The 18110-nt window shown below is 38.0% G+C and overlaps 1 protein-coding gene across 2 annotated transcripts in view; it reads right to left on the reverse strand.

Annotated features, from left to right (window-relative positions):
- GNAQ (G protein subunit alpha q) overlaps positions 1–18110 on the reverse strand; it is a 324147-nt gene that overhangs the window by 87721 nt on the left and 218316 nt on the right. For both annotated transcript variants that reach the window (XM_005581977.5, XM_065530726.1), the window contains exon 3: positions 12261–12415. In XM_005581977.5, the coding sequence (XP_005582034.1) occupies positions 12261–12415 (155 nt within the window). The remainder of the gene's footprint in view (positions 1–12260; positions 12416–18110) is intronic.

Here is an 18110-nt window from a genome sequence, read left to right on the forward strand (position 1 = left end):
AGAATGACACAATGTGTATGTCCATTTTATATCTGTTTCAAGCTTTCAGGCCTTAGCATTCTGTCTAATACAGTGCAAACTGAGGAGATGGGACTTTATCAACCAGACATTTCTGACACAATCTTCTTGATGGAAAAAAGAGGTTTTTGATGGTTTTCAATGAAAAGTGAGGGAACAAAGACACTTGTGTATTAATGTTTCAATGATTCCTTTCTGACCATAAGCAAAATGCAGAGTCATCTGGAATTAAACAACATATTTTGGCAACGACATTATGGTAGATGCTACAGATAGAAAGATTTATTGGATATGATCCTTACCTGCACGGAGTTTATCAACTTGTGGAGAAATAAGGGTTACATAAAAATAAGAATGGTGAGATTTACAGAGATGAAATGAACCTTTATATATTTTGGATACAGTCACTTTCTGGGAACCTGTTCGAACAATCTCTAGTCCTTGATGATAATCCTCAAAACATTCTTTTGTGTAGTATGGCTGCACTGCATGAAAGACTTCACAGAAATCATGCCCATTAGTTTATAGCTTGTAACAGATAAATTCTTTACATCCTGAACTTCAGGATAATCTCTGGCTGAAGAAAAATAAATTCACAGACAGGACATAATCCACTACTTTAAATGATTAAAATATATGACAGAAGCTTCAACTTCTCTAAAATAATATGCCCAAATCAATATTATATATAACACTTTCTCTCTTGTATATGTTTAAAAAAATATTCCAATTGTTCCTTAATTTTAACAACATTTTATCAATAACAGTTTTGAGTTGAACTTCAAATTAATTTATGCTCCCATTTGACATGAATGAAAACTGATTTTAAAAAGTATCCTTTTTAAAATTAAAAAGAACCACCCCCCCACCTATGACTGCAAGAGTAACTGAAAATCTAGACGAAGAATAGCAGAGAAATTAAAAATTCAAGTGCTTTTGTTTTCTCTTAAATGAAGGAAACAAAAAATTAAAACTTAGAGATATGAGCTGGCAGGTAAAACATATCACATTACAGCTAGAATTAATAAATTTTATAAGCCAGGTGTGGTGGCATTTGCCTACAGTCCCAGGTACTTGGAAGGCTGTGAGGCAGAAAGATTGCTTAAACCCACGAGTTTCAGGGTGTAACCACTGCACTCCAGCCCGGGCAACATAGTAAGACCCTGACTCTAAATACATATATTAAAGTTAGAGGCACACAACCCTCAGTAATTACACCAAAAGGCAAAAAGTACCTGTGGGTAGTTAAGTATGAACAGAAATCTCTGAAATTTCATACAAATCAGACCAGACACAATAAGATAAACAAAACAGCATCTTGGGGCATTCAATGTAGCATCACATGGGGTGTGTGTTGGAGGCTGGGGAGCTCTTTAACCCCTATGTAAGGGCCTCCCATGGAGAGGCTGCATTTGTAACAAATTTGCAGTTCACATCAAACACTAAGATTAAGTCACGGCACAGAAAATGATTCTGGGTAGGTCTTCACATTTTTAATTATTGAAAAGAAGGTTAGAAAAATGAGGTCGACTTCATTTAAAAAAATTAAGAAGACCTCATTGCGAGAGGAACAGTCTTTGGGGAGTTGAAAGCTAGATCATGCCATGAGATGGTGTCTGACACTGTCAAAAGCACTGGAAGCTAAAGAGAAATCAGGAACACACAATTATCGTGCAGTTGCTGTATGACCACAAAGGTCCAAAGGAAAAAAGTGAAGAAAAAAATTGTACAGTGACCTGCAAAAACAAAGGAAGAAGTAACAGTTTTGCAAAACTGCTATCCTGAGGGGACAGTCAGGGAGAGATTTTGGTTGCATGACATACGCTAGTCCCTTCCTCATATGGCAAATCCTGTGGCAGACAGGAGCCTGGCTGATAGTCTGGTTAGGATGGTTAGCAGCAGAAGATTGCTCACTCCACAAACACTTCCATCTCCTAAAAAGCTCATTTTGCAGAGAACGAATCAACTTTCCTTTTTCCTTTTTGATACCTGGCATACATGTTAGAGTTCAAAGATGTGCAGCATTTATTAATAGGCATTCTGTTCATAAGAAGTTTACTTTTTTTTTTTTTGAGACACAGTCTCGCTCTGTCGCCTAAGCTGCAGTGCAGTGGCGCGATCTCGGCTTACTGCAACCTCTGCCTCCTGGGATCAAGTGATTTCTCCTGCCTCAGCCTCCCAAGTAGCTGGGATTACATGTACGCAGCACTATGCCTGGCTAATTTTTGTATTTTTAGTAGAGACAGGGTTTCACCTTGTTGGTCAGGCTGGTCTCGAACTCCTGACCTCGTCATCCACCCACCTCGGCCTCCCAAAGTGCTGGGATTACAGGCATGAGCCATTGCACCCGGCCAAGCAGTTTGCTTTTAATACAAAGTTGCAGGTTCAAAACAAAGATCACTCAGTGGTATCAGGTGGGTTATAATCCTACCATTTTTGAAAGCTGTTCAAGGGAGACCATTCTGGAGGATAAAAGAGAAGTCTTCGAGATTATGCATTTCAATTTCCCTCTACCAAAGAACTAACCCAATCTAGAAAAATAACATTTTTAAAACTAAATTAAATATCTCCTAAAAAGATTCTATCACTGCATTTGGTAAATAGTTTCATTATCTTATGAATCTGAAGTCTGATGTAAAGAGAACACTAGTGCCAAATAGGGAAAGGGCCAGACATCTAAGTGTCTGCCAGATGCCAGGGCCAGGGCTGGGCTCACAGCAACAGATTCTCAGGGGTAGTGCTCAAAAAAATAAATCAACTTTGTAATTGAAAACGAAAACAAAACAATAGCAATGAGAGAGAAAGAGAGAAAAGAAAGAAGGAAGTCTTTTTCAATTTGCCTATTTGGCTTTGTTAATTTATTCACCTTTTATATATGACAACTGTCAAAGCTATTGATTTTGATACAATTCTAAAACATATCAAGAAATAGCTGAAGATTACTTTTTAATTCTGGTCTGCCTGCCTTGCAATTGGGTGACGATGCTTACTTCAGTTAAATTACACATATTTATTGGGAATCTGTTATACATTAAACTCTAATGCAGTGTGTTAGATGGAGGGAGACTGGCACACAGAACTGGTACAAAATATGTTAAAATACCTTCTTTGCCTTTAGGGATTTCAGTCTACCTGTGAAGCAAAGAGAGCACCGATGAATCAATTAAGAAACAATTAAGTGCCAAATTGTGAGCTGCTAATGATGAATGCAACAGGAAGGGAGAGATGATTATGAACTGTAGTCACTGGAGAATAGTGTGCAGTAGAGGTGGGGGATGGGTTACCCTGTGCAGACAGAATGGGATTTGAACAGGCAGAAAAGGAGAGATGAGAAGAAATTACGAAAGGTACAGAATTTCCTTTTTCCTCTATCATTCATTCAACAACTTTTATGGAAGGTCTACAATAAGCTAGGCCCTATGCTTAGGCTGAGCGTGAACTACAAAGGAAAAAAGACACAAATCATGTCCTCAAGGAGATTACAGTCTGGCAATGAAGATAAACATGTTATAAATAACCATACTACAATGCAGATGTAATGTGGGTCAAAAGAGAAGTTCCAGTGATTGCAGCCAAGAGCAATGAGCAATAGGTCATACTGATGTAAGTGGGTCTCCCGTGGTCATGTCAGTTATGTCACCTTAATTTGGATACTGGTTCTGTGAGATCAGAACTTTCGTTTTGACAAGGATGATCAGGTCTGGAGAGCTGGTCATGCTAACATGAGTTAGCGTAAACTAATTATAAATCAAAATTCAATTCATTATTTTAAACCGAAAAGACTTTAACCTGGTAATGAACTCAAGAATACCAGAGTCAGCAAGGCTTCTTGGGAAGTGGGGAGTCAAAAAAGGTGCTGAATGACCTTATGGGTTACATGAAGACAGCAGGATTCTTTGGTTCCCTGTGATTGGAAGTGGGATGGGGTTGTCTTCTAGTCATGTGCATGTTCTATTAGCCCTCTTACAAAAGACTGTCACTCCTATCTCTGCTTCAATTGATTGCTAAATCCTATGAAACCCTCTCATCAGCTGCAACATACCACCATACCATACCAGATACTACAAGTCAAGCACATATGACACACAATCCTTGCACTCAGAAGCCAAATCAACTCAATGAACATTTCTGGTCATTCATGCCATTTTTAGTGCTAGACATGCTTTGTGTGGCATTTAGTGGTACTTCCAGGAAATATTATCTAGAACTTTCTGTTGCTCACTTCCTACCAAATGTCTCATTGTGCAAAGCAGTATTTCTAAAGGACTGCTGAAGGAATGTAGGCCATCGCTTCACTCAGTACTCTAAAAGATATCTCTGGGTTAATTCAGAGCATCAGAGTCTTAAACTAGGTTTTATCTAAAGGGCATAAGCAGAATGCTACTGCATTTTAATAGTCATTCTTCACCTCTAAGAGGGGTTTGAATTTGTGTGTGTGAGAGAACGAAAATCAGATAGTAAATATAAGTATTTTAGGACTTTTGGACCATATGATCTCTGTTACAACTATCTGACTCTCCTGTAGGGTCCAAGGCAGCTATACACAATTCATAAACAAATGAGCATGGCTATGTTCCAACCAAACTTTATTTATAAAAATAGGCACGCTAATCCCTGTTCTACTAGGCACATCATCATCCTGATTAAAGACTGTAGAAAGGCCTACAAAGAAGAGGCCAAACTACTCAAAGTCCAAACAAACGTCCCACTAAAATGTGAGCAAACAGCAAACTGACTTGCCCACATCCACTCTGCCCTTTAGGCAGAGTGAACAAATGATAAACTGGGGCTAATCCCAGCCCTTTTTCCTATTCCTTCTCTGTAATAAAGGTTAGAGGAGAGTTAAGCATATCTAAGCCTTATCTTTTTACCTCTAAGAGCATTCTGAGAAGGGAATAATAAAGACCACATCTTAGAATCATCAGCATTCACTGAGGAAGACAAATGCAGGGCTTTTTGTTTGTTGTTTTACTAAAGATTGGAAAATGTGGCCCACTAGATAACAAAACATGAAGAGAATTAAATATGTCACTCAAGTGAAAAGAACGACACTTTTGTTATTATTGTCACTCTAAAAAAGAGCAAACATATGCAAGGTCAATGCCCTCTTCTGACCTGGCTAAACATAGCATTTTTAGTAATTTAATCATGTAGAGAATAATTTCTCTGTTCATTACATTTCCAGGTAAATTTTAAGGTAACAGGTTTTCATTTGACTGCATAGGATAATGACTTCTCAGATAAAGGGAATCTACTGCAACAGAATCAAAGGACTTGAGAATTTAGGAGGAGAATTTAAGGATTACATATCACATGTAATCCATGTCTGAGGAAAGTGAGGCTTAGTCAATGCTCCCGAGGTAGTGAGTAGCAGAGGGAATTCCAGCTGGACCTTGACCTAATATTCACACCATACAATGGTCTTATCTGCCTTCAAAAGCCTGGAGTAGGCTTAAACTTTTTCAAAAAAACTGTCAGAGGAAAATGTGGATGGATACAACAGCCAAACCAATATACCCTGGACTACAACTGTTTGACTCTTCAGTCAGCAACTTTTTAGCAAGGTACTTCCTCTTCAAGAAGGACTGGCCCTAAGTCAGGTGGATGTGTGTTACCCTATCCTTGAAATGCCTTTTGTTAAATTCAACATGGCACATAATATACTGGTGCAAGTTCATAATCAGACTCAAAAAATGTAAGCATGCGTTTAGAAGGTGAAACTCCAATGTTGACTTATGCCAAAAAGCCAATCTACTCATGTTCTTTATGGGCTCCGGATCATGTGGAAATTTCAAGAAGGTGTCTGATCTACCCAACTCCCTGGAGGGGAATTCAGTGAAGTAAGATTAGAAATTATTTGGTCTCTTAAGGCAAACACAGCTACAGTAGACTAGCCAAAGCCTGCATATGAGGCCTTTTCTCACTAAATGCCAATGTGATTGAGACTTGTGTCCTCTGGCTAATGTCAGGGAGATTTTGGTAGTGTAGGCAGTGAGCTCATTTGACCTGATGTCTCAGTGTATTAAAGTAGGTGGTAAAATCTAGGGGGAAAAAAGTGAACTTACAACCATCTGTTTTTTGTGCTCTTTAATCATTTTCAGAGCCTTCAGGCTTTTTATCAATAACGAAAAAGTTAATAAAGTAATCTACAAAACTCCCTAGGATCTTTGAATGCTTTTTATTCTTTCATTAAATAGAATTGGAAGAATTCACCAAATTAAGGCCAATTGCAAATGTATCCACAACTGCTTATCCATTATCTGGAATTTCCCATCTCCTTGGTTCTATCATTGCCGCCTGTCCTTTGAGTCATCTGATTACTTACTATGATAGGCAAGCTGGCTAATCAAAGTAGAAGGGAAGCTCAAATCATTTTATTGTGTCCTTCTCACTGGTTCCAGTAAAAGTGATTGGCTGGATTTTGGGGAAGAGGGGTTGAGAGATAAAGACTGTAGGTTAAAACAAAGAAATAACATTCCTGAATTATCTGTGACTTAGAACATCTTCCATGTTAGTACGGATAACTGCTGCTTATCTAAACATGGCTAACTTTTCATAATGATAACCAAAAACCTGTTGGGTTTGTTTTCCAGTCAATTTTATATAATTTTCCTTCTTGACTTTATAAATATGAAACTATCTGTAGACAATATTGATAAAGATTAATAATTTGTTCTTCATGGTAAGTGACTTATAAAACACCTAATCATAAGTATTTATCTACTGATTCATCTGTCTACCTATCCGTCTATCTTATCTAAAAACTGTCAATCACCTATCTATCTATCAATCATCCATCCATCCATCCATCCATCCATCCATCCATCCATCCAACCATCCATCCATCCTATGTGAGGTTGTAGTTCAGTGGTTAAAAGCTTGGGCTCTGGAATAAGCAAATTTGAATTCAAATCCTACTGCATTCACTTACTGAGTATGTGGCCTTGAACAAATTATTCAGTCTGAATCCTAGTTTCCTCTTCTGTTAGATGGGTATGCTAATAACTATCTACCATTGCAGGTGACTTCGAGGATTAAATGAAATAACACATGTAAATGACTAAGCACAGAATCTAACATATAGTAAATATTCAGTAAATAGCAGCTATTACTGTCTTTGATAAGGCTTTTCAGATCCTAGACCTTCAACAACAGCAGGAAACAAGACTTGAATGCCTTCGGTTCTGAACCTTCATAATCTTTACAGCCAAAGAGAGATGGTGCCTATACCAAGGTCATTAAAATAGTAGAAATTACCCATCTATTATTTCATGAAATAATCACTTGTGAAAGTCAAACATGAGCACTGCTGTCAGGAACTGAGGGTAGAGGAGAGAGGCACTTTAGTAAACGTGATGATGGAAATAAAAGAGATATGTACACAGTGTTAAGACAGATGACATAGTGACTTACTGTCACTGGTGTTGGGCAAGGCTTTCAGAAAGGGTGACTCTTGAGTCGGGTCTTAAAGGATGAATAGGAGTTCATTAGAGAGAAAAGAAGAAAGGCATGCTTGGCCTCTGCTCCCAGTATTTTTTGTAAGTTGCTTGCACTGAATCTCACAACCACCAGAGTTGTGGACAGAACTGCTATTACACGACAACCTTTAAGCAGGTGTGTGTGGCAGGGAGAGTCTTCTAATACCAGAAACTTAGATGTTATGTATTCCCTAAATCTACTCTGAAGACCTGCCACTAGAGACAGGCAGCACCAAAAGAAGTTGGTCCTAAGTTCAGAAATATTTCTGTAAGCTGGTGATATTCTGAATAAGAAATTAGGTCCAGAATAACGATGAAGTATGTTTCAATTATAAAGATAGGAACAACATAGAAACCCTATATGAAGAAAAGGAGGCAAGATAATATACTGAAGATGTACTAGGGTAATATACACAAAAAAGTCAGAAAGGAAAAGGGATAACAATTATCTCAAACACAGAGAAAAATTATTCTGAGTTATTCGTGAACATGATTTTTAGTACTGGGAAATCAGCAATGTTTAATATATGGGACCTACATCTTTGCCAGTGCTGTCATCTTTGCAGTTCCTGGAGCATCTGTTGTGACTACACTGGAGAAACATGTGGAACACAGCAGCAAATGAGTGACTCTATCACACCCGGGTCCTATTTCTGTTGAGAGGTTTACCTGGCTAAGGAAAATGTAAAGTGCCCACTACTAAGACGGTGAAGAATAAAGTAACTAACACTCAGGCCTCCTGGCACAGTGGGATTAAGGCAAATCAGACAGGCTGCTTGGGCACTGATGTATAGGTGGTACCAAAACATGCCAGGAGGAGACCTGAAACGTGGGTCCAGTTAACTCTGGTTTATACAGACAACCCCTTACATAACTGGCAGGAATAAATTGATTCTACTCCCTTTGAAGTAAAGAGAGTATTCTACAGAAAACGAAAGAAACAAACCTCCTTCTCTCAGTTTCACTTAGCTAAGGTGACCAAACGTCCCTGCCTGTCCTGGAGAATCTCAGTTTATGCCTGCTATTTCACTATAATTATTAATAGAGCCTCCTCTTTCTCAATGTGTCCTGGTTCAGATGATTAATCAAATAGTTGAAGAGATAAAATCTTCTATGCAGAAGAATGCCAATGTAGACCAACTGATACACCAACTGATAAAAGAGGAAAATAATTATTTTACGAATCCCAATGGAATTATTAAATCTGGCAAGAATTATCAGTTGGAAGTAAAACTATCAGATGAAGAGCTGATGAAGAACTAGAGATTGCTCAGTGACAAACTAACACGACGAGAGACAAGTAAAATACAACTTTATAATGGAGAGTGCCACTACCCTGATACTGTGGTAAATCTTAACTTCATCCACCATGGGTACAACATCACTTATAATACATTCTAGTCACAATGTTTAACTTGAATCTAATAAAGACTTTAAATGTAACTTCTAATTTATAGTAAATCCATGAGATACAGGAGCAAACTAAATCATACTATGAGAAGCAATCAGGCAAATCTAGGCCAATCTCTTGAATATGCCAGTGAAATGCAAAATGGGTCTCTACTAGATTAAAAGAACCTTAAGGGACATAACAACCAGATGCAATGTGAAGTCCTGAAATCAACCACCTCTAGAGGACATTTTGGAAGAATTTGGGAAATCTGAATATGAACTGGGTACAGAATGATAAAAAGAAGTTAATTAATTTTAGGTATAATAATGTATTATTATTTAGGTAGGAAAATGTCCTACTTTTTTTAAAAAAGAGATACATACTGATACATCTAAGGATATAAGTACATGTTGTTAGAATTCACTTTATTACTTCAGTATAAAGTGTGGTTAAAAAAGATTTAGGTTATGTATGTCTACATATGTATATAATTTACTTTTATTTTTTATTTTTATTTTTGGAGATGCAGTTTTCCTCTGTCGCCCAGGTTGGAGTGCAGTGGTGTGACCGATCTCAATCGTGGCTCACGGCAACCTCCCCCTCCTGGGTTCAACCAGTTCTCCTGTTTCAGCCTCCCGAGTAGCTGGGACTACAGGCGCACCCCACCACGCCTGGCTACTTCTTTTGTATTTTTAGTAGAGACGGGGTTTCACCATATTGGTCAGGCTGGTCTCAAACTCCTGACCTCAGGTGATCCACCCACCTTGGTCTCCCAAAGTGCTGGGATTACAGGCGTGAGCCACCGTGCCTGGCCCACATATATATAATTTAGAAAATCAATTTATCCTCATTCCCACTAGGGGAATGTAGAACTATTTAAAGAACAATCATTTGAAGGAGTTTAGATCAGCCTGTGCTAGATGGCCCCATGTTTTAGTCTTGCTTTATCATAAGGAATGTGCCCGTTTCTACGGTAGACTAAGCCTGCACTGACAGAACTCTAGGACAGCAGCTTTTCCCAGGATCACGGCATGGACAGGTCTGGAGAAACTGTCTAGGAGAGCTCCTGCCCTAAGCAAGTTAGATGTGGCAGCATCCAGTTCTCATACTAACTAATGGTTCCATGTCTAGAAATTCACAAATCTAAACTGAGGGTATGTCATCAGAGATATGATGAAGTCTTGTCTCAAGAACATATCCATAGTTCAATAGAGGTGTCCTAGGTGCAAAGAGGACTCTCTCAGAAGGTCCAACCCAGGAGGAGGAGGCAAACCCTAAGGGGAGAGATGTAACCCTAGTAAGCACATAATTACTAGATACTGGGGGCCTCTGACTGCCCAGTAGCAGGACTCTCTGTAGGGAGAACAGTTACAGATGACAGGTAAAGAGTAGACCAGGTAGGGAGGGGAGGAGATAAGACTGAAAGTAAAAAGATAGAGCGTAGAAGAAAAATGATGCAAGGTGAAGAATTTATCAGTAAATGTAACTTGGGGGGCTCTGACGGCCCAGTAGCGGACTCTCTGTAGGGAGAACAGTTACAGATGACAGGTAAAGAATACAACAGGTAGGGAGGGGAAAAGATAAGACTGAAACTAAAAGTTAAAAGATAGAGGTTAGAAGAAAAATGATGCAAGGTGAAGAATTTATCAGTAAATGTAACTTTATAATAGATGATGAGTTAGTCTTAAAGGCTAGGGCAAGACATCACAGTAGCAAAGTGAGAAACAGAGAGGAATTAAGAGAGAGCCAGAGAGATTCAGAGCTGAGGGTGGAGGGTAAATAAGCAGACAGAAGAGACACAATGAATGGGAACAGGGAATGATGGATGAGACACAGCAGCAACATGGGGAGATAGATGGAATTTGAAATGGCAAAAGAAACAGAAGGACAGAGGGGGCAGGAGTAAAAAAGACAGCTGGTCAAAGGTTGAGGGGGCAGAATTTAGAACAGACAAGAGCTGAATGCATCTTTTTCATCTCTGTACTCACAGAAACTTATACAGTGGGAGCCCAGGAGGAAGGAACAAAGGGACAAAGGACAGAGGGAGGGAGAAGAGCCAAATGGAAGGCAGGCAGGCAGGAAAGCAGAAGAGAAAGACCAGAAATGAGAAGAACTATATGAAGGTGTGGAAGGACGATGAAAGGAAGAATGAAGAAAGTACACATTTCAGAGGCTCGCAAGGGGGTTAATGCTAGTTAAAATATTAACTACTACAAATATGGTGCTCACGAGCATTGTGCCACACTTCAGAATGGCCTAATTCAAATCTACCATAAGAATACAAAAAATAGTTTGATCAGGCAACATTTCTGTGGCTGATGTGAATCATATCTTATATAAATGCCTGGAATTAAGAGTAAAAGCATGACAATTTTACTGAAAAAACAGAGTCATATAGCTCTTAGAATCTTCCATGCACTTCTGAGTGATGTCAAGCAGCCTATCAGGGCCTCTTATTTTCCCCAGGGGCCCGCTCTCATCCAGTGGATCACTTTATCATATGAACTGGCATAAGGCTGCTGATTATTTTCTACCCATTCTTCTGTCTTCCCAGAACCAAAAAACAAGAGGCAGATGCTGTATTAATATAACTAATGTAGACAGAAACCTGGCTAAATACTACCAAAAGAAAACTCACTATTCAGGTGCCTGGTTATCTACATTGCTGACTACATTGATCACATTAATCCAATGATTGCCAAATCTTTACTTCCTTTCTGTTAGGTGAGATTTATTGCAGAGAAGTAACAGATTTCTAGGATGCAAATCTTTCCCAGGACATGAGTTTGAATGACACCTCACAAAATAATTCTGGAATTAGAAATTAGACTCACATGAAATTTTCATGCAAAGGAAAACCTATCCATCAACATAATAGTGGCTCCCAGAAAGCAGTCAAGTTCTGGATCTGAAAACTGGAAACCAGGAAGTCTGATGTTTTAAGAAGCCATAATCAAACATATTTTTTGTTTGCAGTTGCTAATGTGTGTAGGTGTCTTCTAGCACATGAATACGACTGAATTTTGTATCAAAAATTATTATTACAAGATTTCAAATCACAATGGCATATGTGAGAATTGCTAGTTTGCAATTTGGGGGAGGAGATAGGTTGGTGAAATCAGATTCCTAGAGTTTGTTTTTCAAACAGAAAACAGTAAAAGAAATATTCTCCCTGACTCATGATACTAGTCCCTGATAATCTAATTTAGATTTATGAGGTTGGCATAAGTTCAATATCTATGCTCCCTAACTTTTGAAGTTTGAATCGTGTATGACATACACAGGACAGAATAAAGAAGTTATGATAATCACAAAACCTCCAAATGGAAGTAAAGAGAAAAACCCATAGGGCCTCCTGGAAAGATACTCACTATTTGGTAGAGTCAGATAATTGATATTCTCGTCGTCTATCATAGCATTCCTGGATTCCAGGATCATTCCATAAACTCTTTATTGCATCTACATATGGATTCTCAAAAGCAGACACCTTCTCCACATCAACTTCTCGAACTAATTGTGCATGAGCCTGTTTAAATAAAAAAAAAAAGGCAGTTTTAATAATCTACTACTTTCCAAATTTTCTTTGCTTTGCATATTACATTACATACAATTCAGGTAACAACTTCCTTCATATACTGGTCTTTAAACTGGTTTAAAATAAAGTCATGTTCCATATTTTTTGTTTTTCTTAGCGAGAACTCAGTCCCAAATCTTTCCCTCTAGAGTAAACTTTGATGTTACTTAGATTTGATTAGAGGAAACTAGAGGAAGGTGGCATATTCGGCTCTCCCATCAGAACAATGAGAATGTTATGCTTACACGGACCACTATTTTTACATATTATCATAATCCTAAAATAATATTAAAAGAAAAGGAGGCAGGAGTAATTATTCCTCTATGTTTATAGTTTATTATAATCTAACACATAATATAGCCAGCGTATGGGTGTTGTATGTCTAAGCAAAAACTCAATCAGAATCCTGAACTAATCAGGATTAGCTTCTCTAGTTCACTTTTAGAATAGGGTGTAAAACCATTAGAAGAACAATTAATAGCAGTAATTTAATCTGGACAACAATGACAATTACCTCTCCACTCTTATGCACCCAAACTTTCAAAATATTTGTTTTTTATCTGTCTTATCTACATTATCAGATTGAGTACCCCCATTCAATCTTTTAACAATGTAAAAGAACTTGGTTATATTCATTTAGCAGGAAGGAGATAAAGAGACTAAAAATTTTTTAAATAAGATTGCAATGAAAATATTTTATGATCAACCCTCAAATTAGCCGGAATACACCACTGCCTAACAATCAAAATTAAACTAGGGTTTATGGAATGCAATATATATACACAAAGTATACATATAAAAATATGCAACTAAACACAAATAACTAATTGTGTTGGACACTGGAGGCAGACGGTTGATAATTACTGAAACAGTACTGATATTGTGCAGAAATACAAACTTCTAAACAAGGTTAGTGAATGGCTATCATGATGACATCATGGCCAAACTATTCATTTCACAGAATATTAAGCAGACAGAATGTTAATAAATGTAATCCAGTTAGGCCCCGTCTGGTTCCCAATCTTTACCTTCCTTCTCTTCTCTTGTGTGGGAATAGCCCCATGCCAATAGACTAATCTTGACTTAAGGTTTTAGGAAGCTCAACACACTGAGACTGAAGAAATCACCTTTCTTATTTGTTCTGTTCTGTGACAACTGGATCTAGTAACTGAGAAGCCCTAGCACTTGCTGGTATTCTGATTTTGGAAAATGAATCCCTGTAGCTGCTTTCTGTCCTGAGTCCCTGTGTAGGCAGTCTTCCATGTTATCCCACCTACGATCTTACCAGCCTGGAGTCCTGTTCCTGAATCCCATGCCAGGTGGGGCCCACCTCCATTACCGTTCCCCTCTGAGACTCTCCCTTTGAAAACAGAGCATCACTGGCTCCTCAATGAATCCCCACTGCTGTGCTCTACCTCTTAGGCAGTGTAATATTTGTTATCTTTCTCTTTAATCATGGTTTAAGTTCCAAGTTCCAAGACAGGCTCAACACCGCATAATCAGGGCCTAGCAAGGTGCCTGGCAAGTGGTAGATGTTCAACAAATATTTGTTGGTTGGTTGGAAGGAAAGAAGGAAAGAAGGAAGGAAGGGAAGGAGGGAAGGGGAGAGAGGAAGGGAGGGAGGAAAGGAGGGAGGGAGGGAGGGAGGGAGGGAAGGAGGGAGGGAAGAACTGAACTACACTAGAAATTAGGAATTCTAACTTCTAATTCAGGCTTTACCCATAACACTGGTCATAACCTTTAGGAGAAACTACTTTTCCTCTTTATAACTTAATTTTCTGTGTTCATAAGAAAAGGCAATTGAACCAAATCACCAAAGAGCTCATCTAGCCACAAGCTGTATGACTGTAAATATATAATGAATACATCTACAATGCATAGAGCACCAAAATGTTAAGACACTGTCCCTCTGGGAGCACCCAGTAGCCCTGAGCAAAACATGAACTTACTATATTACACAATAACTGTATCACACAATACAGGACAGAATGCAGTTACATACGCACATGAGCGATGCTGCAGGGGGGTGGCATAAGTGCAACTGTGTATGGACTGAGGAGGACAAACAAGGTGTCAGAGAGAAGATAGGATTTAGCTGGCAGGTAAAGATGAAGATGAATGACCCCTCCAAGCAAAAGCAGCATGGACAAAATAAACATGGCACTTTAAAAAAACTGTGACCACTGTTCACAGTTAAAAGAGGCTACCTTCTTTTGACTGCCAAAAAAAAAAAAAAAAAAAAAAAATTGTCTTGTGAGAAAGTTTCATGTTGACTCTGAATTCAAATTAACCTCTACACTGTAAGCTTTTGTCTCTGCTATAAACCCATTACTCAGAAGTCAACCTCCATCAAAACTAAGAGAGAATATTGCCTTCAAAAACAGAGCAATCACCATGTTGCCTTCACCCAGGTTGGAATTTCTAAGTCACTTTTACTGCCTCCTAAGCTTTGTTATTTCATTCCATCCTTGCTGTTTTGGAAAATGACATTCAAATATAATCAACCATAATTTGCATTTATGTAAGAGCTTTCATCTCAGATTCTCTAAGTTATTTAAAAGTATGACAGCATTTTACAAAATACATACAGATTTTTTAAATTGTGCATATAAACGTTCCCAATGGAAAGGCAATACTCTCAATTTCTTGTTTAAAAAAAAAAAAAAAAAAAAACCTTCTGTATGTGGAAACAGTATTTTTTTTAGCTATGTTAGAATAGGAAGATAAATGAGACCCTTTTTTCTATTTGTCCAAATGTCAAATGTGAAATAGTAGTAAAAATTGTAAGTAGTTATGCTAAATTAAACAATTATTAATGAAAAAGACTGATGAAAAGGAAAAAACTCAACTCAAATATTACAAATAACAAGTCAATTACAATAGACTATCCTGTTTATTTTGAACATTGTGCACAGAAAAGCAAGGGAGGGCCAGCCATGCTGGCTCATGCCTGTAATCTTAGCACTTTGGGAGGCTGAGGCAGAAGGATCACTTGAGGCCAGGAGTTCAAGACCAGCCTGGGCAACATGGCAATACCCCATCTCTATTAAAAATACAAAAATTAGCCAAGCGTGGTGGTATGTGCCTGTAGTCCCAGCTACTTGGGAGGCTAAGGCAGCAGGATCACTTGAGCCCAGGAGTTCAAGGTTACAGTGAGCTATGATGACGCCACTGCATTCCAGCCTAGGTAACAGAGAGAAATACCATCGCTACAAAAAAAAAAAAAAAAAAAAAATTCCTAGTATGATTTAATGAATCACATAAACAAAATGTAAAATATAATTTTATTTCATTTTAAGTTACAGTTAAAATATACTGGATGGAAATATTTAATGATGAATGCTAGCTTTCAGAATTCTTAGCAAGTTGGTGGCAAGGCTTAGAGGGAACATTGTGAGAACTAAGTAGCTACTCTCAGAAACTCTGGCAGAATTCTAGGGAAAGACCACATGGAAACCGCAAGATGTGCCAATGTGGTAATGTCTTGTTTTCAGAATTCAGTCGTCATAAAATTCAGGTAAATCTTAGATGTGTTGATGTTTCCATGTTTGCTTCTGCAAACGGAAGAAGGAACTGAGGTCCTACCACAGTGGGTCTTACCCTGCCCACAGCAGGCCAAGCCTTTAGGTGAAATGAAAAAGATCTCATAGTCACTTTGGAAGAATTTTCAAAATCTCATTAACAGCTTGAAGGTGGCTTTAGACTGGAATGTCACACCTACCCAGAAGTAGAAAGTCAAATGGTAACTTCCACATTTGTGGAAGCTCTTAGACACAAATATCCAGCTTATTAGGCCTGCTCTGTCTGAAGGGATGCCCAACACACACAGACGACCTCAAAATCAGAAAAAGTACAAGCCAGCATCAGAGTTCATCTCAATTCTGAACTGCAGCACACATCTTCCTACTTTTTTTCTAAGTGCTTATTTCCTTTTGGCATTTGACTCTAAAGAAAAAAATCATAAACTCTTAAATGAACTGTGAAAAAAAAAAAAAACCAGCCTCAGCCTTTTTGGTTTTGTTTTCTTCTGCTCAAAGAAAGTACAGAGTGAAATGATGGATGCTGAGACAAGACTGACTGTGTTGTAAATCCACTTCCAACAGTACTAGCTGACTGTGATCTTGTACAAGTTATTTAACATCCTCAACCTCTGCTTCCTAATTACCTCCCTCTCATAACTCATTAAATGAAGGTAATAATAGCACTTATTTTAGAGGGTTAAATTACAGAACACATATAAAATACTTGAAGGAAGAGCCAGACACCTGAGGCTACTAGTCACTTAAAATGCCAAAAAAAAAAAAAAAAGGAAAAATAGTACAAAAAATATAAACCATGGTACAAATACCCACTAGATTCTTGTGACACTGGGAAAGTCATTCAAGCCTAAATTTGCTCAAATGTGAAATTACAGTCTGGAGGCCCTTACTGGATAATAGATCTCTGAGTTCTCAAATTTGCAAATACTGCTTAGCATAAAATCTCCTGCAGAAAACTTGGACATGAACTGTATTTATCAGACTGTTTCACATTTTCTGACTTCATTAGAACCTGAACAGCTGACCTTCTTTCAGGCACATTATATGCAGAGTGACAGTTGTTGCTGTATCTTTTTCTGAGCATTACTGCATAAATGACAAAGAACAGCAAAGTCATACTGAACTGCTGCTGGCTGGGTTCTCATTGTGAGTGACTCACTCCCATAAAACAGCCTCTCCACATTTATGATTCAACATGTGGCTCAGCAAAATTAGAAATTACTACATGACACAGCCTTTTGAAGCTCCTCATGAAAACGAAAGATCTTCTGTGTGGAGTCTTTAAGTGGTAAGGATCCACTGTTTCTTCTTTGCTAAGCTTCCACATCCTTCTTAAACTTGGTATTAGATGGAAACTACTGAATCTCAAATTAGTAATTGTGGGAACCACAGTAGCAAAGAGGAAGAACTTGAACAACAGCCTGACACCAAATCAGGTTTCAATAATAACTCTGTCATGTACCAGCCCTGTATCTTTAGACAAGTCACTCAACCTTCCTGAACCTCAGTTTCCTCATCTATAAGATGGAACAATTTGTTGTAGGGCTGTTAGGAAAAGTAAAAGAGATGTTTCTAAAATGCCTAGTACAAATATTGTAATTACTATGAAATCTTCTGGTATCTCAAAAGTACCATTAACAATTAACTATTTCAACAAATATTTATCACTCACGTGTTAGGCAATATACAAGACACCAATAGAGAATGTATGTTAAATACAATGTTCTAGATTATAATGTTAAAGAAGAAAGTTTATTAAACTGTCACATATCCGTTCTTTAAGACTTCACAAATTGATTAACTCATTATTAAGTTTGTTTCTTCTATCATTAGATTTTTATTTTTAATCTTCATTATGGTCACCAAGGCAATCAAAGACTACCGTCTTTCCCAAAAAATATTTGCTGGAACTATGATTCTCCTTTTGGTTTTGCTGGCCTATAGGCTTTATTTGCACATTCCAACATAGAATGGGGATTCCTTCTTGGGTAGAGGAAATACTCCTCCTTTATTGTTTAAAATTCTTTTTTTTTCTTTTCAGAGAACTCAATCTCTTTCTTGGCCCTACCACTACCATTTTCCGTGTAAATATTCTCCTATTTGGTTCT

Source organism: Macaca fascicularis, chromosome 15 (assembly GCF_037993035.2).
Source record: "Macaca fascicularis isolate 582-1 chromosome 15, T2T-MFA8v1.1".
NCBI classification, from domain to species: Eukaryota; Metazoa; Chordata; class Mammalia; order Primates; family Cercopithecidae; genus Macaca; species Macaca fascicularis.